Below are 27,930 nucleotides of genomic sequence, written 5' to 3' on the forward strand. Positions count from 1 at the left end.
TATATATATATATATATATATATATATATATATATATTAACAACCATTCAAAAGTTTATTAGAGGCTAATAGTTTGACATTCTGGGATATGAATTCATTTTGAGAAGATTTTAATGAGAAGATTACCACTGTAGTGGCTGTAGCTTGCATTAACAAACTATAGTCAGTTTAGCATTAGCAACTGGTGGCAAGGGATAGAAGCTACCCTGATGTAACCTACTGGTTAATAAAGTCCTATTGTGAAGCCTCAGGGTAAGTGTGTTTGCCGCTGTCAACTTGCCTAGCCACTCTTTTTCACTCTTATGTGGACCATAATTTAAACTTCATGTTGCATTCATTAAGACTTTAAACCAACCGCTCTGTCAATACACACAACAAGAAAGTTTTTACTGGGGTCACAGAAAAGGCGCTGATTAGCTTTTAGCTGATTCATTTTCTCATACACTTCTACTGTATCCATGTTGGGCCTGACCACTAAAAAAAAAAAAAGGAAAAAAAAGGAGGTACATTTGAGGCACTGTCTTCACTTTTCAGACATGGACGCTAACTTGTATATACAATCTATGAACACTTCATGAATGCCTGTTCTGAAACTCAAGTTTAGTATCCAGAAGTGCCCATAGTTGGACAAGGAGTAAGTTATCAGCTAATACTAGCTAGTTCGGTTAGCTTGGTGTCAGGTCCACTTCACTGGCCTGAATTAGCCGAGGTGTTGCCTTGCAAACAGCTACTGGCCTAGCTGGCATGCACCTGTCAGTGAAAGAAGCCAAACCATAATAAAGCTTTAATAAAATTAAAATGTGTTAGTTTAAAAATGGATAAAAGTAATTGAAGAAACAGAAACGTTGCTTATTTCTGGTATAAATGTAGGGAATGCCTTGTTTTTTTGTGGAGCCATTCTCAAGTTATTTATTTGATGGGGGCTTTTTTTTTTCTTTTCATAATTATTGGGTGACGTGCATGCCCATAAGCATAGGACATGTTTATATTTTACAAAATATTAAAACTAAATTTTAAGGTTCTTCATTTGGTTGCAAGATGAGCAGCTAAATATTCAAATGTAGTGTTGTATGATATAATTGTATTTTTGTGGCAACTGAAATTTTACATTGGGATTAAACTCTTTTGCTGGTTTGCACTCGTAAGCAGACAGCTTGCAAAAAAGAGGGATGCATGTACAAAAAGATCTAAAGATACTGTAAGAATTAAACTGTAAATGTGTGAGTAAGAATAAGTTCTTGCTTTATAGGTAGTGTTTGAACTTCCACTTGTTTCTCTGTTTGAACCTTTTGAAAGATTTGTTCATGCTCATAATCCTCAATTGTTTGTCTAAGATCAGAGGACTAAAAGGCTCTGTGTTTTAGGGCAAATTCTTTCTTTAATACATATATGAAAAACTTTAAATGTTAAGGGCATGCGCCTCTGCAGTAGTAATCTAGCTAATACATAAACTCTCTTCTCTGTTGTTAAGAAGTTATATATTATAATATTAAATATCTAAAGACACTCAAAAATAAAAAATACTACAATTAAACATAAATTCATAATTATATTGCTCTTTCATGCCTACTGTGCTTACTGCAATTCCCAATATGCAGAGTGAGAGTTCACTCCATCTGATCCCTTTGGCAATTCATATTTTAAATGTGTTTCCAAACCACAGTCATGTCCTTGCTAGTAGTGTATTTTTCAAGGTGTCAAGCCTGTGACATCAGGGCTGTGCCCAGTTCTTCACACGTCAACAGGGGCACCACCTGTGGGTTCTTCTCACGACACCGTGAGTCTTTGACCCCTGACCCATGTGACCTCCATTCCTGAAACTTTCCTCCTGCAGGGCTCCATGGGGAGGCTATTAGTCACCTGACCTCTTCTCCACTCTGCAAGATGTCCACTTCCCTCCTGCCAGGCCGCTTGCTGATTGTCAGACGCTGACAGTGACATGGCGGGACGATGCTGAGCGGCGTTTGATACGTGAGCGCCGAGGTCTGGATTCATTCTGACAGCTGCACAGAGGGCCGAGCAGCAGCCACAGGTAGAGGATCACACAGGCCCAGCAGGACGACATCTTCACCCAGAAGGTAGACCAGCTGCCGTGGGTGAAAGTGGTCTCCAGCACCGCAGACTCATAACTAGAGGGAGGACAGCAAAGCTTACAAAAGAGACATCTTAGAAATCACAAAAATATGTACGAGAACGAGGCCTAGACCTGTCAGTGACGGACCTGAACCAGTTAGTGAGGGTCATCATGACGTACAGTGAGGCCAGGAAGAAGACAAAATGGAAGAAGAAGTAGCTGTACGCCACTCTCTGCGTCTCGTTGTGAATAACCTTCTGACAGCCTTTGTTTTCATCATCAATCACAAAATCCTCTTCAGCTGGAAAATTAGAAGTGAAAATGTCTCATCAAAATTCATTCCACAATAAACTTAATAAAACTTTAGCTGTACAAGGATTTGATCATTACATAAATTCTAAAAAATTATTTCAAGGTTTCAGCCAGAAATGTTGGGCTGAGAGGAAGAGGCAGTTTAATGTAGCACTTTGAGACAGACAGCAGTTCACAGCAGTTCTGTATGGCCCATGTACATCACTGCAGACACAATGGCTGATGAGAGCAGCAACATTGTTTCCCATTGTCTGTAGCAGTGAGAGAGCACTGAGTCACAGTTAACATGGTTCAAACATGGCAAAGAATGATCTGGCCTGCTAATCTGTATTTTAGTAAAGGTAAGTAGATAGATCAATAGCAAGTTGGAACAGATATAACATTATTAAACTGTAACATTTTTGTGGTTCTTTATTCTAAATTGGGGCAGCACAGTGGCTTGCTGTTTAGCACTGCTACCTCACAGCAAGAAGGTCCTAAGTTCGATTATATATTGGCTGGGGTCTTTCTGTGTGGAATTTGCATGTCTGTGTGGGTTTTCTCGGGGTACTCCAGTTTCCTCCCACAGTCCAAAGATATACAGTTACTGGGGTTAGGTTAATTGGTGATTCTAAATTGTCTATAGGTACAAACGTGAGTGTGGATGGTTGTCTCTCTGTGTTACCCCTGCAACAGGCTGCCAAGCTGTACAAGGTGTACCCTGCCTTTCCCCCTATAACAGCTGGGATAGGCTCCAGCCCCTCCGCAACCCTGAACAGGATAAGCAGAAGAGAATGGATGGATTTTTTTCTAAATCAGATTTATAGTTTTTTCCCGCTGTGTGAGCATTAGCCAACTTAACAGCTGTAGCTTTTGTATAAAACAAAAAAGTGCTTAGGCTCAGCAGGGGTCACCAGGCGGCCATTTCAAAAATTTGTCAACCATTAACGGGGCTACTCTTGCTTTTGTTTGAGCTATTGTTGAACCTGCATGCAGCTGGTCTTTCAGTGATCTACAAGTGCTTCCCCATAGCATCTGCATAGGTCAAACTTCCATAATGTTTCTCTCTGCATTGCTAAGGACCTAAATAAATGGACTCCAACCTCTTAGCACGTTTCATTTGGTTCTTACAGGATAAGTGCTTCAGTACAAACCTTCTTCTTCTTCAGGGCAGCAGAAACAGCAGGTGGCTTTCTGGAACTCATAGCGGTAAACTTTGATCATCCAAAATGGGCCAAACACCTCTGCCAGGTACGAAGCTTCATTACTGCAGGGAAATTAGATATGAACACAATTATTGCCCCAGAATATGGGATATGTGGCAGTGATGTACATTGTACATTGCACTCTTACGGTGGATTCTGTGTCATGTATTACTACCTTGCAGATACACATTCTGTCTAAAGATAGTGTTTACTCACCATGCAAAGAGCACACAGCAGTACATGATGGCAGCTCCAATTATGGCGACAGCGTTGCCTTCTTTCTGGATGCCATCTTGTCCCACGCTGGGGTAACAGACGGTCATGTTCATGCCCTGGTACACCACTAACACAAAAATAACAGCATGCTAAGTTTCACCACAGTATCATACCGGAAAACTGTCCTCTTTGGTATCTCTCACTATGATGGTGAGACCAGCAGAATACTTAAACATTTATTGTGTGTCTGATAGCAACCTTTTTCAATGAAAATAACAGTGTACTTTTTATTCATATTACTGGCTCTGGAAAATTTGTAAAGTGAATGTCAGACGGCAACAAACTCTGCCGATACTAAGAAATGCAAATGACCAGCCCTGTGGTGAAACACGGTTGAAAAACATATAGTTTAGAAATTTAAATGATGATTTCTTTATAAAGCAAAAAACAATCATTAAAATGGTTTTCATACCTTTCATCTTTATAATTAATCCAGTAATTATCTTTTTAAAAAATTATAATTTAAGCAAAATGTTGTATTTTGGAATACTATGAAATACAGATCATCCAAGGAGTTTGTGCTTCAGTTTTCAGAGATGATTCTAGTATTTTGATAGTCTAATAGTACTAATTATCTGGTATGTGTGTCTATAAATTGTACTCATGGAGTTTTTGGATGCAGCTTGATAACCAAGGTCGTGAACCTTCACTGAAAACTTAGCATCTCACTGCGTCATCCAAATGTGCTCACTTCTAGCTCCAAAAATAATCTTGTGTGTGGATTTTATGTTTGTATTTGTAGTTTTATAATCTGGGAGAAACAGGTAAGTCATTATCCATGGTGTTTGAGAATTTACATGCAAAAAAGTTGTTCAATTCAGAATGGAAGCATGTGTGGTTACAAGTATAATGTGTAAATTCAATTCAGTTTTATTTTTATAGCATCAAATCACAACAGTCACCTCAAGGTGCTTTGTATTGCAGGTAAAGACCCTACAATAATACAGAGAAAACCCAACAGTCAAAATGACCCCCTATGAGCAAGCATTTGGTGACAGTAGGAAGGAAAAACTCCCTTTTAACAGGAAGAAACCTCCAGCAGAACCAGGCTCAGGGAGGGGCAGTCATCTGGGCTGAGGGGAGAGAGACAGGAAAAAAGACATGCTGTGGAAGAGAAACAGAGATTAATAATAACTAATAACTAAGGTGAATGAAAAGAAATAGTATATTATGGGAGTATTGTAGGGTCTTTACCAAACAATATAATATGATAGTATAAACATAATTCATTTTTATAATGTGTATTAGTTGTGTAGGGGATAGTACTGTAAGTGTTTTGACGAGTATAATGCATGAACAACACATTGTCAGCAGAAATGATGCTGTTGTGTAGACTGAGGAACCAGAGCAGAGCAGGTGTAGTTAAAAAGTAGGCTAAATGGTGTGTAAATACCAAAGTAAACTTTGTCTTAAACTTAATTTCTAGAGGGTTTTTTTTCGGGGGGGTCAGGCACACGATGGTAGGACATGCTGATGTAGATCTGCCAACACTGTCACATGTACTTATGTGTATTTGATGGCATACCTGCCATGATGTACACCGTGTACTCTTATGTGCCTGAGTAGCTGTGAATGCAGGGCCTTGCACGCAATTTCCTGTACCCAGTCTGTCTCGTCTTGCACCACTTACTGAGAACTGCATACATTCGACGGTCACCATTACCCATGTGCATGAAAAATTTTGATATGCACCAAATCAAAACTCTCAAATCAGAAATTTGAGAAAATATTATGGAAACAGTACAGCAGTAAAGCTTGAAACAGTAAAGCTTGAAATGACTGTGGCTTCATTTTCAAGAGTAGTTCATCAATGAAGAAAGTAATTTGGACAGAAATTTAGCCCTCACTGACTCAGTGCACATAGATAGATATGTGCATTGAATAATCTCTGTTACACAGAGTGGCACAGACTGGTATCTAATTTGTTATAAAAAATAAAAGTGACTTGACTTGAGGGTGAAAAAAAAAAACTTCCAGACCGTAGACAAGTTCTTCTTGTTCCTCACTGACCTCTTTTCTTCATACTCTTTCATTTTTATCTGCAGTGATGGCCACACTTTTTGTTACCTGGCTAACATTATTCATAGGCTATAATTTTGTGAATTTACATTAATTTCTGTCATAAAATGTTTCACAAATTGTTGTATCTTAAAGAGCATTAGTTATAGGTGATTAGTTGTTTTGTCATGCACCCTGAATAGGGTGAAATACAAAACTAGAAAAGCTGACGTTTGCAAGGCTGTAGTCTATGTGGGCAAGTGTTTTTTGTGCTCTGAGGAAACTAGCACACATTCTACTTACAATGTTTTCTGTGAAAGATGCGGGGGCTGTAGAAATGAAAGTAGTAATACTTGAAGGCATGGGCTGGCAGATAGAGGTACAAAGCCCCTGAGAACAGTTTTCAGAGGGTAGAGGCATTTCCTGTGGCAGCTATATAAACTGCTGTGGAGGAATTTACTAAAACAAAGACAACTGAACGGTGCTGTGCTCGAACTTGATGAGGATTTTTTTTACTTCAATTTTTCAGCAAGCATGACTCACCAACTAGAGCTTTTACAAAAAGTCTTTTCAACCATAACAAAAACTGTGAACATTCTCCTGCTCATAGTCATTTTCTTCATTCTTCAGTACTTATTTGATATGGAGTATGTTTGTTCCTGCAATCCAGATTCATATATAAATGATGTCATCTTCATGACTGCCCCACCTTTAATCCTAAATCTTTTAATCACCTTAATTGAGTCTTTCTACCAAAAGGTGAAAAACTGTTGCAATCATTGTTGCAATAATTTCTGGCAGTTAATACTATTTTTTTTATCAAATATGCATTTTTGGTTGGCATTTGGGGAGCCGCTGTTCTGTTTGATGGTGACTGGTACCTCTGCCTGATGACAAACATTAATACAGACCACACTGGAATTCCTTGTAAGAAGAATCTGTCCAACGAGGAGAAACTCATCAAAATCAATTATAAGAATACTTCAGTGGTAAGTGACAATTCTACCACCATACACTTTGACATATTAAATGTTAGACTGAATAAATAATGTACTTTTTTTTATAGATGCTCACAATGGTAAGAAAACATCTTTATTAATTATTATTATTTTAAAGAACACTTTCCCTGGGATCTTTCTAGGATTTTGGCCTTGGTGTGATGTGCGCACTTTTCATTGTTTGGAATATCTTCAAATGTTGTGCAAGACTGAAGAAGGGGAACTGTAATTTCTTGTGCCCTGCATACTACAGATGGTTATATGAAGAAATTTTGTCAGTGGAGGTGAACGACCACTTGAAAGAAGAGCTCAAAAATATAGCCAAAGAAAAAGCAAAAATCTTATGTCAAGGCTACCTGAATCACATTCGGAAACATGAGCTGCCAACACAAACAGAAAATCACAATGGCAACAGTGCCACTGATTCTAATGGTAATCGCAATCCTAATCTTAGTAACAGTGGAAATGACGGTGGCAGTGGCAACATCCCCAGTTGCAGCAGCAATCCCAATGAAAATAGTGACGTGAATCCCAGTAGAGGTGGTACTAGCAATCTTGATGCCAACATTGAGATTTCTGATGTTTGGCAGATCATTTCTGAACCATATTTCTACCTGAACCATGAAACTTAACTGAAACGCAGCTGAAAAAAAATCTGTTACTGTAGCATTAGCAAAATAAGCTTCACAGATCTGTTTGCTGCAAGAGACAGTCTGAATTTACTGTAACTTCTTTTTGACAAGTAGTGTTGTGGGACAGTTGTTGTTTTATTCTTTTTGTTTAGTTTGTTTTGTTTTTGTTTCAGAGTGGGTACCTGTTTTATCAGTGTCTAATGCATGCATACAAGGCAACCAAGCAGTCTTCCATGAAAACCACACACGCACGCGTGCGCGCGCACACACACACACACACACACTCCTATATCAGGTTTAATGTATTATTTAACTCTAGTCAGTTGGACCACTGTAACGCACTGCTCACAAGAGCATTGTAAAAAAGAACACAACTTTGCCTTTAATTAATAAAGGGAACTATGATCATATCACACCTGCCCTAAGGTCCTTGCATTAGTTTCCATTTATTTTTAGAAGTGATTTAAAATTTTAATGCTTGTTTTAAAGTCTGGTGGTCTGTTACCTCACATTATAGGGTACTCAAACATTATCAGAATTTAAAGCCAAGCTAAAGACATTCCTGTGTAGCCATGCCTTTCAGTAGTGTGGTCTTTATTATTATTTAACTTTAAATTTTTCTTTTATCAGTTTTGGAGTTTTTAACAGCTTTACTTTTGTTGATCATTTTCATTATTTCATTTTATTTCTACTCTTTGTATTGTTTTTATTGTTCGGTTATTATCATTGTTACTGGTGCATTGTTGGTTTTAATTATGATTTTTCTAAAATTCTGTTTATAGATTTAACTTTTTTTTTTTACTATTCTAATGTTGGCCTTTTTTATTGTTTTTTTTTTTTTTATTGGTGATCACTGTTTTTAATTATTGTTTTAATTCACTTGCTTACATTTGTGTATTGACGTAGGTTCAGGCTTGAATACCCCTTTATTGTACTGTCAGGCAGAAATCCTGAAGGGGTGAACAAAGCGTGTGTTGAGTGGGTTACATCATTATGACCCCATATTAGAAAAGCTGTAATTAAAGCAAATCATTCTTGTTTGGCATCTCTTTTGTTTAACATTGTCAAAATAGCACATGAAACACGTAGATGGTTTTATAAATGTCTTCTAAGCTTCTATTTTTTTTTTTTTTTTTATTAATCCGGGAACAGAGAAAACGTGCTACATGCAGATCAAGTACAAGTACTGTGTCCCTTTCTTCATGTCAGGATTCTTCTTCTGCTTATAGTCGCGTCAGCGGCAGGTTATGCTCACTGACTCAGTGCACATAGATAGATATGTGCATTGAATAATCTCTGTTACACAGAGTGGCACAGACTGGTATCTAATTTGTTATAAAAAATAAAAGTGACTTGACTTGAGGGTGAAAAAAAAAACTTCCAGACCATAGACAAGTTCTTCTTGTTCCTCACTGACCTCTTTTCTTCATACTCTTTCATTTTTATCTGCAGTGATGGCCACACTTTTTGTTACCTGGCTAACATTATTCATAGGCTATAATTTTGTGAATTTACATTAATTTCTGTCATAAAATGTTTCACAAATTGTTGTATCTTAAAGAGCATTAGTTATAGGTGATTAGTTGTTTTGTCATGCACCCTGAATAGGGTGAAATACAAAACTAGAAAAGCTGACGTTTGCAAGGCTGTAGTCTATGTGGGCAAGTGTTTTTTGTGCTCTGAGGAAACTAGCACACATTCTACTTACAATGTTTTCTGTGAAAGATGCGGGGGCTGTAGAAATGAAAGTAGTAATACTTGAAGGCATGGGCTGGCAGATAGAGGTACAAAGCCCCTGAGAACAGTTTTCAGAGGGTAGAGGCATTTCCTGTGGCAGCTATATAAACTGCTGTGGAGGAATTTACTAAAACAAAGACAACTGAACGGTGCTGTGCTCGAACTTGATGAGGATTTTTTTTACTTCAATTTTTCAGCAAGCATGACTCACCAACTAGAGCTTTTACAAAAAGTCTTTTCAACCATAACAAAAACTGTGAACATTCTCCTGCTCATAGTCATTTTCTTCATTCTTCAGTACTTATTTGATATGGAGTATGTTTGTTCCTGCAATCCAGATTCATATATAAATGATGTCATCTTCATGACTGCCCCACCTTTAATCCTAAATCTTTTAATCACCTTAATTGAGTCTTTCTACCAAAAGGTGAAAAACTGTTGCAATCATTGTTGCAATAATTTCTGGCAGTTAATACTATTTTTTTTTATCAAATATGCATTTTTGGTTGGCATTTGGGGAGCCGCTGTTCTGTTTGATGGTGACTGGTACCTCTGCCTGATGACAAACATTAATACAGACCACACTGGAATTCCTTGTAAGAAGAATCTGTCCAACGAGGAGAAACTCATCAAAATCAATTATAAGAATACTTCAGTGGTAAGTGACAATTCTACCACCATACACTTTGACATATTAAATGTTAGACTGAATAAATAATGTACTTTTTTTTATAGATGCTCACAATGGTAAGAAAACATCTTTATTAATTATTATTATTTTAAAGAACACTTTCCCTGGGATCTTTCTAGGATTTTGGCCTTGGTGTGATGTGCGCACTTTTCATTGTTTGGAATATCTTCAAATGTTGTGCAAGACTGAAGAAGGGGAACTGTAATTTCTTGTGCCCTGCATACTACAGATGGTTATATGAAGAAATTTTGTCAGTGGAGGTGAACGACCACTTGAAAGAAGAGCTCAAAAATATAGCCAAAGAAAAAGCAAAAATCTTATGTCAAGGCTACCTGAATCACATTCGGAAACATGAGCTGCCAACACAAACAGAAAATCACAATGGCAACAGTGCCACTGATTCTAATGGTAATCGCAATCCTAATCTTAGTAACAGTGGAAATGACGGTGGCAGTGGCAACATCCCCAGTTGCAGCAGCAATCCCAATGAAAATAGTGACGTGAATCCCAGTAGAGGTGGTACTAGCAATCTTGATGCCAACATTGAGATTTCTGATGTTTGGCAGATCATTTCTGAACCATATTTCTACCTGAACCATGAAACTTAACTGAAACGCAGCTGAAAAAAAATCTGTTACTGTAGCATTAGCAAAATAAGCTTCACAGATCTGTTTGCTGCAAGAGACAGTCTGATTATTAGAAAAGCTGTAATTAAAGCAAATCATTCTTGTTTGGCATCTCTTTTGTTTAACATTGTCAAAATAGCACATGAAACACGTAGATGGTTTTATAAATGTCTTCTAAGCTTCTATTTTTTTTTTTTTTTTTATTAATCCGGGAACAGAGAAAACGTGCTACATGCAGATCAAGTACAAGTACTGTGTCCCTTTCTTCATGTCAGGATTCTTCTTCTGCTTATAGTCGCGTCAGCGGCAGGTTATGCTCAGAGTTTAGGTTTAATATTGCCTGGAAGCACCACAGAGCCGTGTCTTACTAAACCCACTGAATAAAAACAAGCTGTAAACACTGTAACAGCGCAAACTTAAAGCTTCTTCTGAACACTGGAATTTTACAAAACATCAAATCTATTAATGTTTTCATGGTTAGACCTAATGCTGTGAGGTCTCTTGTACACTGCTGGAATGGCAGCTGATAGATCTCAGATTAGAAAACTGATGAATTACATTTGTAGGTTACTTATTTCCATTTGTTTTCAATCAATAGAATGAATCTCACTTTGATTTTCATTGCCCTCAGACTTTATAATTACATGTGAAGTCTGAGGAAGGGCAATTTGCCTGAAACGTAACTCACCTGTTCGAGGTAAATAAATTTTTTTTTTCAGGAGCTCTTTAGGTATGCGGACTTCAATCTTTGTTCCACTATTGTTTTTTGTCCAGCACCCTTTTTTACTCTTTTGGATGTGCGTGCTTTTTCTTCTTCTCAACATCATCATAATAACCATAATCTCTCTGACTGAAGTAACAGGCTTTCTCAAGCCAGCTACTGTATGTTGAACTTCCTTCATAGTATACTGCTCTGCACTCAGTGAAAACACTGACTAATTACAGGAGTCGGGCCTTAATACACACACAAGCACACATATACAGTATAGCTCCCTTCAATCTTTATTTCCATAAACATAAACATACACTCAGGTCGGGAGTCACAGAGGGAGTGAGAACATGTCCCATTCTTTAAGTTGTCTTTTCAATCACATTCCAGACTAATTTTTTCTCTCAGAAACAGAAGGATTACTCTGTGTGTGTGTGTGTGCGTGTGTGCGTGTGTGTGTGTGTGTGTGTGTGTGCGTGTGTGTGTGTCTCATGGTGAGCTCATAGGGTAGAGTAAGCCTTCAGAGGATAGACTACTCAAACAAAAACCTAAGAAGACAGTAACAAGACACACACACACACACACACACACACAGCCTCTTTTCCACCAACAGGGTTCTGGAGCCCGTGCCGTAATTTGAACCGTTAGGCGGGTTTTCCACCGCCGAAGCACTCGGTGCTCGGCCGAAAAACGGGTTCAATTCCGGCCCCGCAAGCTAGCTGGTCTGGAACCAGGAACCCGTGCCGAAAGCGGCAGAGGGGCGTGACTCTGCCGTCTCAACATCAAGTTTTCTACCATATTACATGTGTATTACTTGAGAAAAGCAAAGGGATTTTCACTGCTGTGAGTTAGGTTGGGCTCTAAGGCTGAACTTGCTGCTTTGTATCAGTTCACATCACAGATAAAAGGACACAAAGTGCGTACTTGTCGTCTTGCTCTAATCGCTGTCTGTGTTTACCTCTGTGCTGCACACAAATGCTGCAGTAGTTTGGTTTGGACCGTAAAATATATTTGCAGCACAAGAAAGGGGAGCGTGTTCTCCCATGTTTGTGCGCTTCGGCTTCCGTGTCCAGACGAGGACTCGCCCACACTCATACGTAAAGGAGCAGTTCACAGAAACGCGGTGGGAACGCGGGCCCGTTCTTAATCGTTTCGCTGGTTCCTTGGGATCGGCACGGGAACTTGCTCCGGCTACGGAACCTCGGCGGTGGGAAAGTAGCAACACACAGTTTTTCTCTGGAGATGTTACCATGACAAGTGAAGAACCCATGAATTACAGAAGCTGAGAAAGTAAACTCAGTAACAGTAGGTGGAAATTATCTATTACAGTGTGTATAGATGTGTGAGTGTGTTGGTGTCTTTGTGTGTGGTTCTCAGTCTGTGGTGAAAAGGTGTTTTTATAGCAAACTCATAGTGCATATTTTCTCAACAAGTTGCTGCAACACTCTGAGCTGCTACAGGACTCTCACACACCTACTCTGCTACACACAAACACACCCACAGTGTCTCATTGTTAAACTACATTTAATAAGGAAAAAACGTTTTATGAGCTAATTTCCAAACATCACACAGAGCTCACTGTGAGTGACCTTAAAGGAAGACGCAACAATTTTCAATTCAGTTGTTGCTCTTTGATTTTAAAACTTTTCCAAACCTCATTGTGCCAAATAACCATTTCCCAATAAATGATGAAAAAATGCAAACTGACATAAAGCTTGTTGTTTAGCAAGGAGGAAAAGATTTTATTCATTTACTTATTTTTTATTTTGGAGTTCATTTAGTAGGATAATGTGGAGGGTGGACAGAAAAGCTGGGGGCGTGTGGGGAAAAAGACCCAAAGGATAAGGTCTGGGGCCTCAACCAGGTGACCTATAGTGGCTCTCCAGGAAAACATTTCCTGACATGTCCCAGTGGATTTAAACAAGCAGCAAAAAGTAGCAAGAGATAACCTCCAGGATGGAAAGCTGAAGCCCAGTGCCAAAGTGCCAACAACTCAAATCACAACTCCAGGGTGCTGCAAAATGAATCAGTGCCCATAGACTCCCATGTCAAAGAAACCAGTTTACAACTTGTTTCTTTGACAAGTTGTAAACTTGTCAAAGCTGGGTTATAGTGTAGTTAATCGTACTGCTATCTGAAGGCTACAGCCTGTCTGAGAACTTTGTGCTCCAATTTAAGTGAATGAAATTTAACCAGTTTAATTGTGTGCTACTTTGCAGAGGTATCATTTTCTTTGCAATGCATGTGTGCATGCCAATAAGCACTTGCTGAGCAACCGTGCACCTAAAAACAAGATGGTGATCAAAAATTATGGTAAAATTCAGGCTTCAGTTTGGTAATTTGGCAGCATCATGGTATCTACATGCAGTCTATGGAAACACAAATAAATTAGTGACACAACCAAATTCTTTGGGCCTCCTTCAAATTTCTCCCACATTTGTGTAAAATAACAGCTACAAATAATTTAAATCAGAACCTCTGTCACCAACATATATCGATTTCATTTATGTTTTGCTTTTCCATTAAAAAAGCAGGTGGAAAGATGACACGCTCCAGAAAAAAATATTAAACCGCTATATTTAATGAATGAATTTGTTGTGCATGTTCCTCAGTTTGTTAGTTTTATAAATCAAACAGGCTGCACTGCACTTTGCTGTTCATCATGACAAGCTGAGGTTGAACATATGTAATGACTCTACCAGGCAGCTGGTATTCACGGACTATTATGTTGTCAAAGGATCCGTAAAGAATGTGAAACAAATATCCTCCAGCCAGCCCTCACTGCAGGCCACCAGCCCAGCCGGCAGCAAGTCAGAACACATCTCTGACACGCTCATCCTAGATTATCTGTGTGTATGTGTGCCTGATGCACGCATGGACCTATATCTGCATGTATGGTTTAGACACATTTAGATGTAAAGCCCGGATAAGACACGGGTCCTCAGATAAGCTGCTGCACTAATATCTCAGTCAAGTGAAGGTCTTTGTTTTACCTGGAGCCAACAGCTGACTGTATTAAATCCTAATATAGGACAAAAGATAATTGTTGGACTCTGGGCTACCTTAGTTGTCATGTTTCTTTCCTCATGCCTTCTCTGTCTTCATGTCTATGTTTATTATTCTGTCTCAGTTTCTTCCTTTGTTCATTTTAAAGCTTGTGTCTTTGTGTTAAATACTTCCTGTCTTTCTTCCCTTCCCACCTTCATTAGTGTCTGATTGCACTCACCTGTTTGTAAGAACTCGTCTGTTCCTTTTGTTTGTTTTTTTGGATTTCTGTTATTATTCCCAGTTAATACTTTGTTGGATTTTCCCTGCTCCCCTTGTAATCTCTGATGCTCGGGAAGCACAACACTGTGTCCTGCATTTGGGTCATCTTCCTCTGTGATTGTTGCACTTTGTGTTATTAAATTTGCACTTTGTTTTAATTGCTCCATTGCAGCTAAGCAGAGAAACGCTGCAAAAATACAAGTAATACTAAATTCTTTGTGAATTTTACTGGAATCTTTGTTCTTGCCTTGTTCTTGCCTATTGCTAGTATTATCAACACAACAATAATAAAACAATGCTACAAAGAGGAGTTAAACTGCAGGTTTGTCTTCATGAGCAACCCTTTCACATTACACATTTGTCATTTCATACATGAAAATTGATTGATTGCAGCTCTAAAGAAAAAAAAGCATAAAGATGTCAAGATGCATGTGTGGGAGCTTATTGTGTGTGTTTCTCTGTTAATCAGCACGTATGGGGAAAAGTCTCTGTTTCCATGTAAGTTTCTGTCAGTGTTAACATTGTGCAGAGTGTGTTCAGTGTCTCAGTGGAGCTGCAGCAACCTCTGTGTTTCTGCTCTGTGTTTGATCATTTAGCGTACCTTTCTCTGGTGGGCGGCTGGACAGCGCTGAGAACGTGAGGTACATGACATAACAGCTGATGATGGAGGCCTGAAGGAGCCCAGACCGAGGCTGTTCTGTAGAGACAGACAAAATGAGAGAGGAGGTCACAATATGCACTATTACACCCCCCAAAATACAAACTGCTGTAAACACTTGGTTTCAGAAAGTTTTTTTTTCTGAACTCTTGACTCTACATGGTGCCAATGAAAGGGCCTGTGAGGGTTTGTGAGAGTCTGCCAGTTCAAACAAGGATGAATTAAAGAAGCTCAAACAGCTTCTTTCCAGATAAATAAACATTATTTTAAACTCTGAATTGTGCAAAACTGCTCTAATAAAGCCCAAGAATAAAAATATCAAAATAGATCATGGAAATGAGCAAAGTAGACCCCTTAAAATGTATATGTCTGATGTACTGTAAGTAATTTTGGTAATATTTTTCATACTTGAGGGACAACAAAACATGAGTGGATTTTGTCCACAGGTTCAGAAAAATGCCACAAAAATAGCTACAAACTGTTACAAAAGAAGAAGAAGATCAAAAACAAGCACTGAGACTGTTTTCCAAACTTAAAGTTGCCTCCATTCCACACAATGTTTACCTTTTTTTTTTTTAAATAGAATTTACACTGCAGGTTAAAAGATTTGTACAGTGCAAACGCAAAGACCTGATCCAGTATCCAGCACCTCATGCTGTGAGATAAATGCAGTGCAGTTAAAAGTCTTGTGTTTCCTTGGTCACGGAGATCAGAGTCCATAAATTCTTAAATGTAAATACTTGAGTAAATTATTAATTTCTCAGCCTGTACTTGTCTAAAAGCACTCGTGCAACCAGCTCTATCTTTCAATCATAAAAGCCAGACATGTGCAGACAAAACAGTCCACTGTTGGGTTTTAAAGGGAGAAACAGATAATGTTAGCTTACATCTAACTATTATTATGTGCAGCAGCTCTCTGTTCAACAGGTGTATGTTTGCTCAGATGGACTAAGTGTTAGTTTGAGCCTTGCTGACAGTTGTTGTGAACGTGTTTCATCAACTCACTCTGTTTCACACACGGTGTGACAGCAATGAAAGACATGAGCCCGCACAGTCCCAGGTTGATCCACAGCAGGGTCTTGTTGAAGTGGCAGGCAATGGGGTGGGTGTAGTACTTGTACATGAAAGTGAAGGCCATGGTGGCGATGGTGTAGAAGAACAGGGTGGCACACATCACCGCCAGGTACCAGCGCTTGTTTTCTGCTGCTCCGGTCAACCTGAGAGGACAAAGAGATGGTTTCAGCTCCACGTGCATCCCACACTAACTCTGCATGTTTCACAGATAAGAACACTTTAATAATTTCATGATTTTTATGCTGTTTGATATCACCAAAACTGCTAACAGGATTAAATGAAGGGCTCCATGAATTTGGCCCACGAGCCAAATTAAAACTGATTTATCGTCTGGTTGCAAATCCAGAATTTTCTTCAAGCTCATTGATTTTATTTGCCATAAATTACGTGATGGGTTTTTCAATCTGCACTTCCTTATTGTATGCTGAAGTGTTTGCATGTTGAGACCCCACAGTTAGTGGTGTGAGACTGGCATCCAATTACTAGATAGGGTTTCATTCTTAATTGAGATTCTATTCAACCCCGCTCTATTTTTTTGAACTTGCTAACACCATGAGATCTATATCATTTTCACCAATGACAACCTTAAGCCCAGTCCTAACACCTAAACCTAAAGCTTCTCAACATATGTGATTTTTAGTCAGGTTTAGAGATGGAATCATCAGAAACTTGAGGGCTGCACAGAAAAAATGCCTCACATAAAAACTTTGAATTGATGTTTATGAATATGTCATGTTTCATGTAGTAAGTGTCATTTTTGTGCTGGTTTATATTTTTTTAACTGCTAGTATGAAGGCTGGGTTATTGATACCAGCTGGAATTATCATAGAGTATTTAATCTGCTGTGATCCATAAAACAGAAAATTTGATATTAAAGATAAATCCATTAGTCTTTTTCTGCACTTCGATGCCATGTGTATGAACATGAACTTGTCATGCTCATGGGCTTCTTTTAGAACCCTGGGCTTAGAGGTAAGGTTACATTAGAGTTTACCTATTTGACGCACAGCTAGAAACATTCATAATAATGAATCAAAATGCACCAAATGTATCAAATCTACTTTGAAAAGTTAAAATCTTGAAATCTAGCTGAAAACACAACTGAAATCTGATTTATGCTCAGAGATTAATGGGCTTTTCTTTGAGAGGAGATTGAATTAAAAATGATGGTGAGGGCACAGGTCAAGAATCCCCTGAGAAATTCACAAAGTCACTAATGCAAATATACGCCAAGAGTTCCAGTGGAAAGTAGTCAGTTGAATATTTAGGACTCACAATGAACCCATGCAGTACCAAAGAGCAGACAGCAAGAAGACAGCAGTGAAGAGAGAATAACTGGAGCCAGTTTGCTGTGCTAAGAGAAATATGACAGGTGTTTCAGTGCTGGATCTGTGAACAAAAGCAGCAAATATATCTAATATTTTCTAACCTATTAAACAAGAATGGCGAGACAGACATTTGTGAATGAAAACACCACATCACTGTAAAGAGGAAAAAAAGAGGCTTTTCTGCCTGTCTGCGTTTGCCTCAGAAAAGGCCTGAATGAATAAATCCTCTTAGTTGTCGTGGCTACAACTCAGCAGAGTTCAGGGTGAGTGAGAGAGAGTGGCGGCAAAAGCAACAGCAACAGCTGGGTACAGTAAATAACATCTGGGATATGTCTGGTTGGATGAATGAGGACATGACAGGAAGGATGCAGAGAGGATGGAAGTATTAAGAAGAGCAACAAGTAAAGATGAAGAAAAATGGCTCGATAAGAGAGAGTTAAACGTCCTGAAACAATAAAAAGTAACAAAAGTAGCAAAAAGAGAGAGAGAGAGAGAGAGTATATGTTTAGTTAAGGTAATATCTGACAGCATGGTGGCTTTAGCTGTTCAGTTTGAACTGTTTGACTACCAGCTCATTTCTAGTATCAATCACATCTGTGCAGGTGTACACTGAGTCTTTTTAACCTGACACCTATCACAATGACATCCCAAGAACTGTGCTATGGCTCTCATATTGATAACATCTTTAAAAAAAATAAAAAAAGATTAAAGAAACATTTATTTTTAGTCCATCTGTTACCCGATCACCCAGAAATTGTCCAAAATTCCTGAACATGTGCTTGTATTCCTGAATACCTGAGGCTTTGACGATTCTCTTTGACCACAGTAAACTGAATACTTTTGGTTTTAACTACTCCAGACATCTGAAGCTATCATCTACGAGCTGTGGCAAATATAAAGTATAATTGCTGTTTGTCACAAGTTTTATGTGGACAGCTGAACAATGAAAACATGTCATTCCAACACCATGTAGCGCTGTGTGAGCCCCTTCTTCTGGATTCAGTATCTCCACCAGATGTCTATCGTGACTGCAGGGATTTGTTCCCATTGGGCCACAAGAGCTGAGGTCCAGCAATTACGCTGGAGTTCCTAAGTGTGTTCTTACTTTTGGTCATATTATTCTAATACGGGTTATTCCACACAGCTACCAGTTTGTCTTGTTCATTTCACAATATAATATTACATACTGGGTGATTAAATATTTTCTTTATATGACCATCTTACTCTTACCAGTTCTTGTTCCAGGTATGTGCAAATGCTGTGATGAGGATGAGTTGGATCAAGATGAAGGCAAATCCTCCCACCACACCAACATAATGCCAAGCTGAGGGAGGTAAAAGAGGGAAAGATGCACCATCATCCAGTGATTTATTACAAGAATGATAAAGGAAACCATTAACAGGAAAAGAAAAACAAGAGCATGTTGTAAATCATAAACTGGCTGTGATATCAGACTTGTTTCAGCACCACATTTATTGTCCCCAGACAAAGTGAAACCAAAGCTGCAGAGATTTATGACTCAGTAATTAATTCCCTGTAGAGTCGACCTGAGGATAGAGCAGGGTCTCTGCTGCCCTCTAAAGGGTTTAGAAGGAGATGCATTTACACCACTGTCACCATCTGCTCCCAGTATGGATTTATTTTTCAAGTAAATGCCTGTAGACTGATAGAAAACAGCTCCGTTTCTCACCATGTAAGAAGGACTCTGTTGGGATGAAGAAGGCAGCAGTGCACATTCCCAGCAGTGTGATGAACTTCAGAAACCAGAAGCTAAATGAGAAACAACACAGAAAACAAACAAACAAACAAAAACCAGGTAATTGTCAGTCTTAAAGGCTGTGATTAATATAAAAACCCTTCAGGCTAAAAACTTGAAGGATTTTTCGCTCAGTTTTTTTTCCAATAATTTTGGAATTTTCAATCAGTCATGTTAGGTTTTAATTTTTAGCTTTCCTGTAAATACCCACCTACTGTACTACTCGTCTGCTGAACCTAAAAATTCATCAGTTTCCAATCATTATATATAACATGTGATTAAAAAAAACTAGCAGACTCTGAAAAACATGACTTTTGCTGACTTCTGATTTCCAAATATATTTATTTGGGCACAGATAGTTTATTCATTTGACATAGAATGAAAACATATTGAACTGTGCTGTGTTTTTGTGCTAATAAAATTTGTAGTCAATTCAGAATCACCATAAAATCAGGAGATTTTTCAACAAGACGTTTTAAACACTGACTACTTCCTGCTCCTAACGTGAGGATTTGTTATGTTCTTCTTTCTGATTTTGTTTTCTTACATTATGTCCTAGTATGTTTTATATTGGTGTATTTCACTGGGGCACCAGGTGCTCTACAGGTAACTTTACTGTGTCACTAGTAAGACTCTTGTGAGTATATTTATACCAGAGAGTAGCAGCAATCCAGTCTGTCAAATCCTAATCTGAGCTACGTCAGAGCTGTGATAGACCGCACTGCATTGGAAAGTGTGACAACAAAGAGCTTTAATTAGAGCAGCAGTCTCAGTAGGTAAGCTGAAGGAGAAAACAGACTTTCCTTTTACAGACTGAAGTGAAATATTTAAAGATTTGTGTAAACAAGTGAGGAAATGTTTCTAGATGGCGTCTACTCTATTTTAAATATTCTCATTCAAGGAAATGACATAAAACTCTTTGTGGGAGGAGAACAGAGCTGGCTCTGCACATTTAGATGACCAAGGAGAGAGTAGGATTTTGTGCACTCACGTCATACTGTTGCAGTAATATACAGTATTATATATGCTTTTAATTTTTAACTTGGGAGGAGAAAAAAGAAACTATAGAAGAAAAATGTTTTGAATATTTTATTGAGTACTTTTAATATTAACACTTTTACTAACAGTAACATTTTAAAAACATTCAGACAACTGGGGTAGGTTCCCCAATTAGAGTTGATTTCCTTCAGTTTAAGTTGGCTATACTAATATCCCTTAAATCTGGTAAGCAGCTTATGTTCTCCCCTTATTAAAGGGCAGGGAATCTTTAAACAATTGTAACCCTATATCCAAACTTTCTTCTCTTGCCAAGATTCTAGAGTCTGAAATAAACTCTCAGCTGAGACAGAACTTGGCTGAAATTAATATCTAATATCTATCTAAAACAAAACTCAGTTTGGTTTTAGACTGAGTCATAGTTGTTGGTTGGTTCTTAATGTTAAGAAAACTAAATTCACGATGTTTCTCCAGAGGTCACACCCAAATCTCAGCTAATATTTGTATTCATATCCAAGGAGGAGACTGAAATAAAAGAGTATCATCCTACAAATATTTGGGTATCAGTTTGGATAACTTTCCTTTAGAGTTTTGCACCTTGGTCTGAAATAACCTTCAGAGCACATTAAATCTGAATGCTTTTATCTTCCTGGGAGAGTTCAGAGCTCTTGTAATCCATAAGCCAGACTTTTATAACTTTCTCAATAAATGGGCAAGCCTCAACCATTATTGTAGTTGGGTTATGATTAGTGAAATGTAAATCAGCCAGCCCTCTGTAATGGTTTAGGAACCTTCCTAAACCTACTTCCTAAACCTGCTCTACCTACTGGCTGTAGCTCAGTAGGTAGAGCAGGTCACCTACTGATCGGAAGGTCAGTGGTTCAATTCCTGGCTACTGCTGGCTGCATGCCAATGTATCCTTGGGCAAGATACTTAACCCCAAGTTGCTCTCCGACCGTTCCGTCGGAGTATGAATGTGAGTGAATGTTAGATGATTAAAGCACTTAGCTTAATTAATCATGGAAGTGCTTGTATGAATGCGTGTGCATGGGGTAAATGTGAACGTGTTGTGTAAGCGCTTTGAGTGCTCATATCTGAGTAGAAAAGCGCTATATAAGAACTAGTCCATTTACCATTTACCATTCCCTTTGACTAGCAAATGTTCACAGTGTGTCCTACAGAGAGTCCAGCAATTTAGCATTGTCTTGCTCAGAGAAGATGGCTGCCTGAGGACCCAAAGATTACGGACTTCCAATTTTTCCAGACTTTTGTTGCCACTGTCGCAACGTTTCTGAGAGGTGCTGCCAGCACATTTAAATGAGCTAACATTTTTCATGAAATAGTAAAATGCCTCAGTTGAAACATCAAACATTTTTTCTATGTTCTACTGTGAATAAAATATGGGTTATGAGATTTACAAATGTTTGCATTCTGTTTTTATTTACATTTTAATAAACATTTTAGAATTAGGGTTGTATGGATTATATTTTACTTTTAAGTTCTGGTGGATCTCATGTCTTTTACTATAATAGATAAAGTTATAAACACGTGATGAAGTTAACACTGACATGTGTGCTATTTTCTCCCTTTAAGGACACTCATATGGACACTGCTACTGCAGTCAACCGTGTGAAACTTAAGGGTAAGACTCCTACAGACAGCTGGAAGCAATAAATAGCCCTTCACCTCCTGCTAACATTTGATCATACCTGTGATTACATTCTTTTGAAACAAATATCATGTCAGACTGACCCGTTGTGTATGAGTGCTCTGAAGTCCTGACTGGACTTCACATCAATGAGGAAGATCGCCATCATCAGGTAGAAACAGGAAGTGCCAAAGCAGACTCGGTAGACCGCAGAGTAGCCCACCAGCATCTCACAGTGGCCCCCACCATGCGCCTGGTCGCACACCATGTTGAAGAAAGGCACCTGAAACGACACGTTATTGAATTTACCACTGTTTCTGTGTGAGCACAGAAATATGAGGCATTGACTGCTGGTCATTTACTAAATGACACAGAAAAATTTGGGCTGATTTGATTTTTTTGTGTGAAAAAGAGCTTTAGAAATTTTCAGCAGCATATCATGTATCCATAATTTAAAACTGTGGATTTTTTGTTTTTTTATATGTCTTGTTCTTATGGCTTTCTCAGTAAGTGTAGTAATTACTGTAAATATTGTCTTCCCAATATTACTGTAGTAACACATTTCTTTTATATACAGTTTTTGACTACAATATCAGATATGGAAATGGAATGGACTGGCATTAATAAGGCACTTGTCCAGCCTTCCTGGCTTTTCAAAGCATTTTAGTGTACACACATTCAGCCATACTTTACATTTATATGTTTCTTGATTAGAGTTAGCACCAGTTTAAGCACCAGTTTGCAGTTGGTGTGCATTAGTATCCCATTTGGTTTTTACAATATTCCCTGTGTTTGTGGGACAACTGGGGAATAACTGAGCGCACACTCACGTTTTCCCTGACGAGCTCAGAGACAGTGCGGGACAGCATGAGGCAGGAGACTGCGCAGCTCATGATGTGAAAGAGGGTGTACATGGCCCGCGTGCTGGTGGAGGACTTGACCGGAGGACAGAAGGCACAGCAGAGCGAGCAGGGAGCCGGCCCACAGCAGCAGCATATCTGAGGAGGAGAGGAGCGAGAGCTCAACATCCAAAAAACACAGTCTGTTTAAATGGATAAACAGGTGGAGGGCTGGGGGTTTTCTCTTTGATGTTATTATGCCTGTTGCTTACATAAGGTTAACTCAGCTAACAAGATATGACGAGAACAGTATTTTACAAAAAACAAAACAAAAATTCATTTGTAAATGTACAATATGTAAGTAAAAAGTATATAAATGTTGCAACAAGTAAAAGTACATTTGGAAAAATGAGATCTGTAGCACTTGGTAATTTTTGGCACGCAGCATGGCTGAAGTCAAAAGAACATCTGATTATCATGGGGGAACTGGTGAAAATTGAGGCCTTCTGGATTATTTTTTTTCAGAATTCTTAAAAAAAAATACAGACGGCTGCCGTTTTTTCTTTTTCAGTCGCCTTAATCCTCTGCCGTAGACTCCCCCCTGCTCTGCCTGAAGAAGATTTTCTTTCCTTTAACTTTAACTATATGTCTGTGTAGGTTCTCAGTCATCAAGGTCATGAGCGGTGAAACATCTTCAAGAAACAAAAAAAACTCCAGTCGCCCTTTTTTCAAGCTCCAAGCTCTTTAATTATTTTTTTTCAACTTTGCAAACTGTCATAATTTACTGCATGAGTGCCTTTCAGCAGCTTAAGATCTAAATTGGTTTACAGGTATTTTTAAACTGCTCTGGGTTTAGTACCTATTGAAGTTTTAAGAGTGGGGACTGCAGTGTTGATTCTTGATGAATGGTTAAGTACAGGAAGGTTTTCTGCTACAACAAATGTGTTCTGTGTTCCTTCTTTGTGCCTGACAAAGAGAGTTTACCATCAATGGATCAGAAGGAGTTTCGGTCTGTTGAAAATTTGGTATGACAGCAGTAAGCACCATGTTTTGAGTTACTGATAGAGGACCCAAATATTCAATGCTGCTCACAGCCTAGATGCTGGTTTTCATCTTCTGCCTACATTATCTTTTCAGGCAGGAGATGTCAGAAAATGAATATGTTTTAAACAGGAACTCCAGAGATGCTGTTCTACTCAATGCTTTACTCAGACCAGACTCTCACAAAATGCTTTCACACAATGTTTTGAGAGATGCATTTTAAAGATAGCTACAGGCTTATGCTGGTACAGAGACCTGCAGGATTGAAAGTGTTAAACACAGCATCTGCAGAGTCCAAGTATTAAAAGCAGAGCCTTTTGAAGACATTTAAAAGTCAGTGTCACACTGCCAGTGTTTGGCAGACGCAGAGTTGCAGATTAATGAGTCAAGTGGCATCTGGCTGGTTCTGATTCTGATAAATCAGAGCTGTGGATGACTGAATGTAGGCCTGTCCTCAGTAGCTGGGACTGGGCACTGCACTCTATGATTTACGTACACATGCAATGAATGCTGTTGGAGTAAATCCAGATGTATTATCGCTCATCACGCGCAAGTCCTAATCTGATAGACAATGCAGAGAAGATTATCCAACATCTTCCCATTGAAGGGAAGACTGAATAAAAATAGATCTTTAATCTTGTACAGTAGCTGCAAAATGATTCAGTCCTGTGAAACATGATTAGGTGGACCATTTGCTTAACTTATACCCCATCTGTGGTTCTCTTGACATAGTTGACAGATTTGTTTTCATTATGTTGATTACAGAACAGAACATGAACACTGGCTGGGGTGAACCTACTTTTGCCTTCAGAACTGACTTCTTGTCTTTGTCATGTCTTCATGACAAAGATTCAACAAGGTGCTGGAAACATTCCTCAGAGATTTTGATCCATATTAACGTATTAATATTACATGGTTGTTGCAGTTTTGTTGGCTGTGCATCCATGATGTGAATCTCCCATTCCACCACATCCCAAAGGTGCTCTATTGGATTGAAATCTGCTGACTGTGGAGTACAGCAAACTCATTTTCATATTCAAGAAACCAGCCTGAGATGATCTGAGCTTTGTGATGTGGTCCGTTATCCTGCTGGAAGCAGCCATCAGAGGATGGGTACACTGTGGTCATAAAGGCATCGACAGCAACAATAGTCGGGTAGGCATGGGTGTTTAAACAATGCTCAACTGGTACTAAAGGGCCCAAAATGTACCAAAAACTATCCTCTACACCGTTACACCACCAGCAGCACCAGCAGCCTGAACCACTGACGCAAGTTTCTGATGCTACCGTCTGGATGTTGCAGCAGAAATTGAGACTAATCAGACCATGAACCATTGTTCCAATCTTCTGTTGTCCAAATTTGTTGAGCCCATGTTAACTGTAGTTTCAATTTCCTGTTTTTAGCTGACAAGAGAGTCACCCGGTGTGTTCTTCTACTGCTGCAGTCCATCTGGTTCAAGGTTTGATGTGTTGTGCATTCAGAGATGCTCTTCTATATGCCTTGGTGGTTATGAGTGGCTACTTTAGTTACCGTTGCCTCCCTATCAGCTCAAAGAAGTCTGGCCATTCTCCTCTGAACTCTGACATCAACAAAGCATCTTCACTCAGAAAACTCACTGGATATTTCCTTGTTTTAGACCATTTTCTGTAAACCACCTAAATCGTCCCATTCTGATTCTCACTTTGAACATCAGCAGGTGATCGTGACCATGTCTACATGCCTAGATACACTGAGTTGCTGCCATGTGAGATCTGCTGGGATTGCAGCTGAGACTGACTTCATGGTCTGCCTCCATTTTTGATTAATATGTAACTTACATATCATATACATTTATATATTTATTGCTTATTTGGCTCATCTTTTAAGCAAACTGTCCATTTGTTTAGTAAAAGTGCTTTTTTTTCTGCATTCTGACTGCCTTAACTGAGGTATACTTTATATAATTTATTAAAAAAAAAAAAAAGCTTTATAAATAGAGCCACCTTACAGACAGTTAGGTGTCTGTCCTGTGACCTAGTTTAAGGTTTATAGTGCAGGATTACTGGTCACAGAGTGAAGTTGCTGCAGTAGGCCATGGAGATTAAATCCAGCATAAACATGAATAATCACTTTCATTTAAACAGCCAAATAAAGCAGTGGGTCATGCAGTATATCCAGGTCAAATCAGAGTGTTAGATACAAAGTTAAGCCTAAACACTGAGAAGTAAGCAATGAGAGGAGGAGCCTTTATTTTTTGCTAGTCCCTTCTCATACAACCTTTATTCAAGTATTCATGCCTGTTTGGGAAAATGAACCAGATTGCCTTGTCAAGGCAGAAGCTTAATAAATACATTTTAGAAACACCTGTTACCTCTAGTTGAATGTGATAAGTATTCAGAAAGCTAATCTGAGTATTAATCCTGCATGAATCACATACTTAATGTCCCACTGATCCAGATTTACCTTTCATTGTGTACTGCAAAAAGGCCACTGTTCACTTTACTTGATTTAAGTATATTTCTTACACTAAGATCATTTTCCTTTGCATTTTATTTTCATCCATTCACACTTGGAGGTTACACTTTAATGAAAGAGCAAAATAGTATGGACACAATGCCATTTAATTCATTTTGATAGCTCCAGTTGTACAATATGCATCTCACAGAACTTTTTATTCTAAGGAAAAGAAAGAACCCCAATGATCAGAAAATCCCCTATGAGCACACTCTTGGTGACAGTGGGGAGGAAGAACTCCCTTTTAAATTGAAGAGACCTTTGATAGGAGAAGAGAGGTTCAGACAAAATGCTCAGTGCATCATGGGAAGTTTCCCAGCAGCCAGAGGCTATAGCAGCATAGTAAGGAAGGGTTCTGGGTCACCTGATCCAGCCCTAACTATAAGCTTTATTTAAAAAAGAAAGGAAAGTTTGAAGTCTAATCTTTAAGGTATAGAGTTTGTTCGCCTCCTGAGCACAAACCAGAAACTGGTTCCACAACTAGTTTCTACTTGGACTGTAAAATACAGTTAACATAACAGAAATGTGAACTCTTTTCCTGTTAGTGTTCTTGCTGCTGTGTTTTAGGTCAACTGAAGGCTTTTCATGGCACTAAATGGACATCGTAATGATTTTGGATGACTTAAATCTACAGTGGAAATCCCTGCACAGGCTCAGGAGCACTGTCATGAACACAGTTCAGTGCTGCATCCACAAATCCACAGTTAAAATTCTACCACACAAAAACAACAAGAAAAAAAAAAAACCTATATAAAAAAGATCCAGAAATACTGCTGGATTCTGAGTTAAAGCTAATTTAAGATGATCCATTGAAAAGTAGGAAACTGATCTAAAATTCTTTAAGGAAATCAAGAGTGCTTCATCCTTTGGGCTAAAGGGGAGAGGGACCTTCCAGGTTCTTACTAGCACACAGTTTAAAAACCAGCACCCATGATGGTAAGGGGTGCATAAATAGATGTGGCATGGATAACATGCACATTTGTGACAGCCCCATTAACTAATATAACCTGCTATCAAGATTATGTTTTTCAGGGAAGGCCTTACCTATTTCAGTAAGCCAATGCCAAACCTCATTCTGCACATATTCCAACAGCATGGCTCTGCAGTAAAAGACTCCATACGCTAACCTGGCCTGGCTGCAGCCCAGACCTGCTACTCATTGAAAACATTTGGAGAATTCATTACATTAAGTAATGTATGTAAAATCCTATGGAATGGTACATCTTTCTTTCATTAAAGCCGTTACTGTGGATCTGTGGACCATGAGAAATAAACAGAAGGAAGTCAAATTAGGTGTAAATAGTACAAAAACAGCGACTGCAGGAAAGAGTCAATTAAATAATAAAACACACTTCAAATTATGCAGTATGTTCAGTTTCAGGATAACATTTACTGCATTACTGAATATAAGTACTGATGCAGAAGTACAGACACTAATGCAGCTGAAGACAAAGTTATTGTTTTAATTATATACTGCTGTGTAGTTTGTGGGTTTGCTCAGAGCTAAGTGTATTTGTTTCACATCCTAAAAAAGTCACCGATTCCGACCAGAAAATTCTCATTTGATTTTGCCTCTTGGGTGCTTGTAGATG

At 38.6% G+C, this 27,930-nt stretch overlaps 1 protein-coding gene across 2 annotated transcripts in view; it reads right to left on the reverse strand.

Moving 5' to 3' along the window:
* Nucleotides 1-23: 23 nt before the first annotated feature.
* serinc4 (serine incorporator 4) overlaps nt 24-27,930 on the reverse strand; it is a 35,607-nt gene continuing 7,700 nt past the window's right edge. For both annotated transcript variants that reach the window (XM_030720334.1, XM_030720326.1), the window contains exons 2-11: nt 22,795-22,962; nt 22,069-22,247; nt 19,255-19,334; nt 18,795-18,888; nt 16,168-16,379; nt 15,106-15,201; nt 3,787-3,913; nt 3,520-3,632; nt 2,222-2,375; nt 24-2,129 (exon numbers count right to left, since the gene is read on the reverse strand). In XM_030720334.1, coding sequence (XP_030576194.1) covers nt 1,922-2,129; nt 2,222-2,375; nt 3,520-3,632; nt 3,787-3,913; nt 15,106-15,201; nt 16,168-16,379; nt 18,795-18,888; nt 19,255-19,334; nt 22,069-22,247; nt 22,795-22,962 — 1,431 coding nt within the window. In that variant the 3' untranslated portion in view covers nt 24-1,921. The remainder of the gene's footprint in view (nt 2,130-2,221; nt 2,376-3,519; nt 3,633-3,786; nt 3,914-15,105; nt 15,202-16,167; nt 16,380-18,794; nt 18,889-19,254; nt 19,335-22,068; nt 22,248-22,794; nt 22,963-27,930) is intronic.

Source organism: Archocentrus centrarchus, chromosome 3 (assembly GCF_007364275.1).
Source record: "Archocentrus centrarchus isolate MPI-CPG fArcCen1 chromosome 3, fArcCen1, whole genome shotgun sequence".
Classification (NCBI taxonomy): domain Eukaryota; kingdom Metazoa; phylum Chordata; class Actinopteri; order Cichliformes; family Cichlidae; genus Archocentrus; species Archocentrus centrarchus.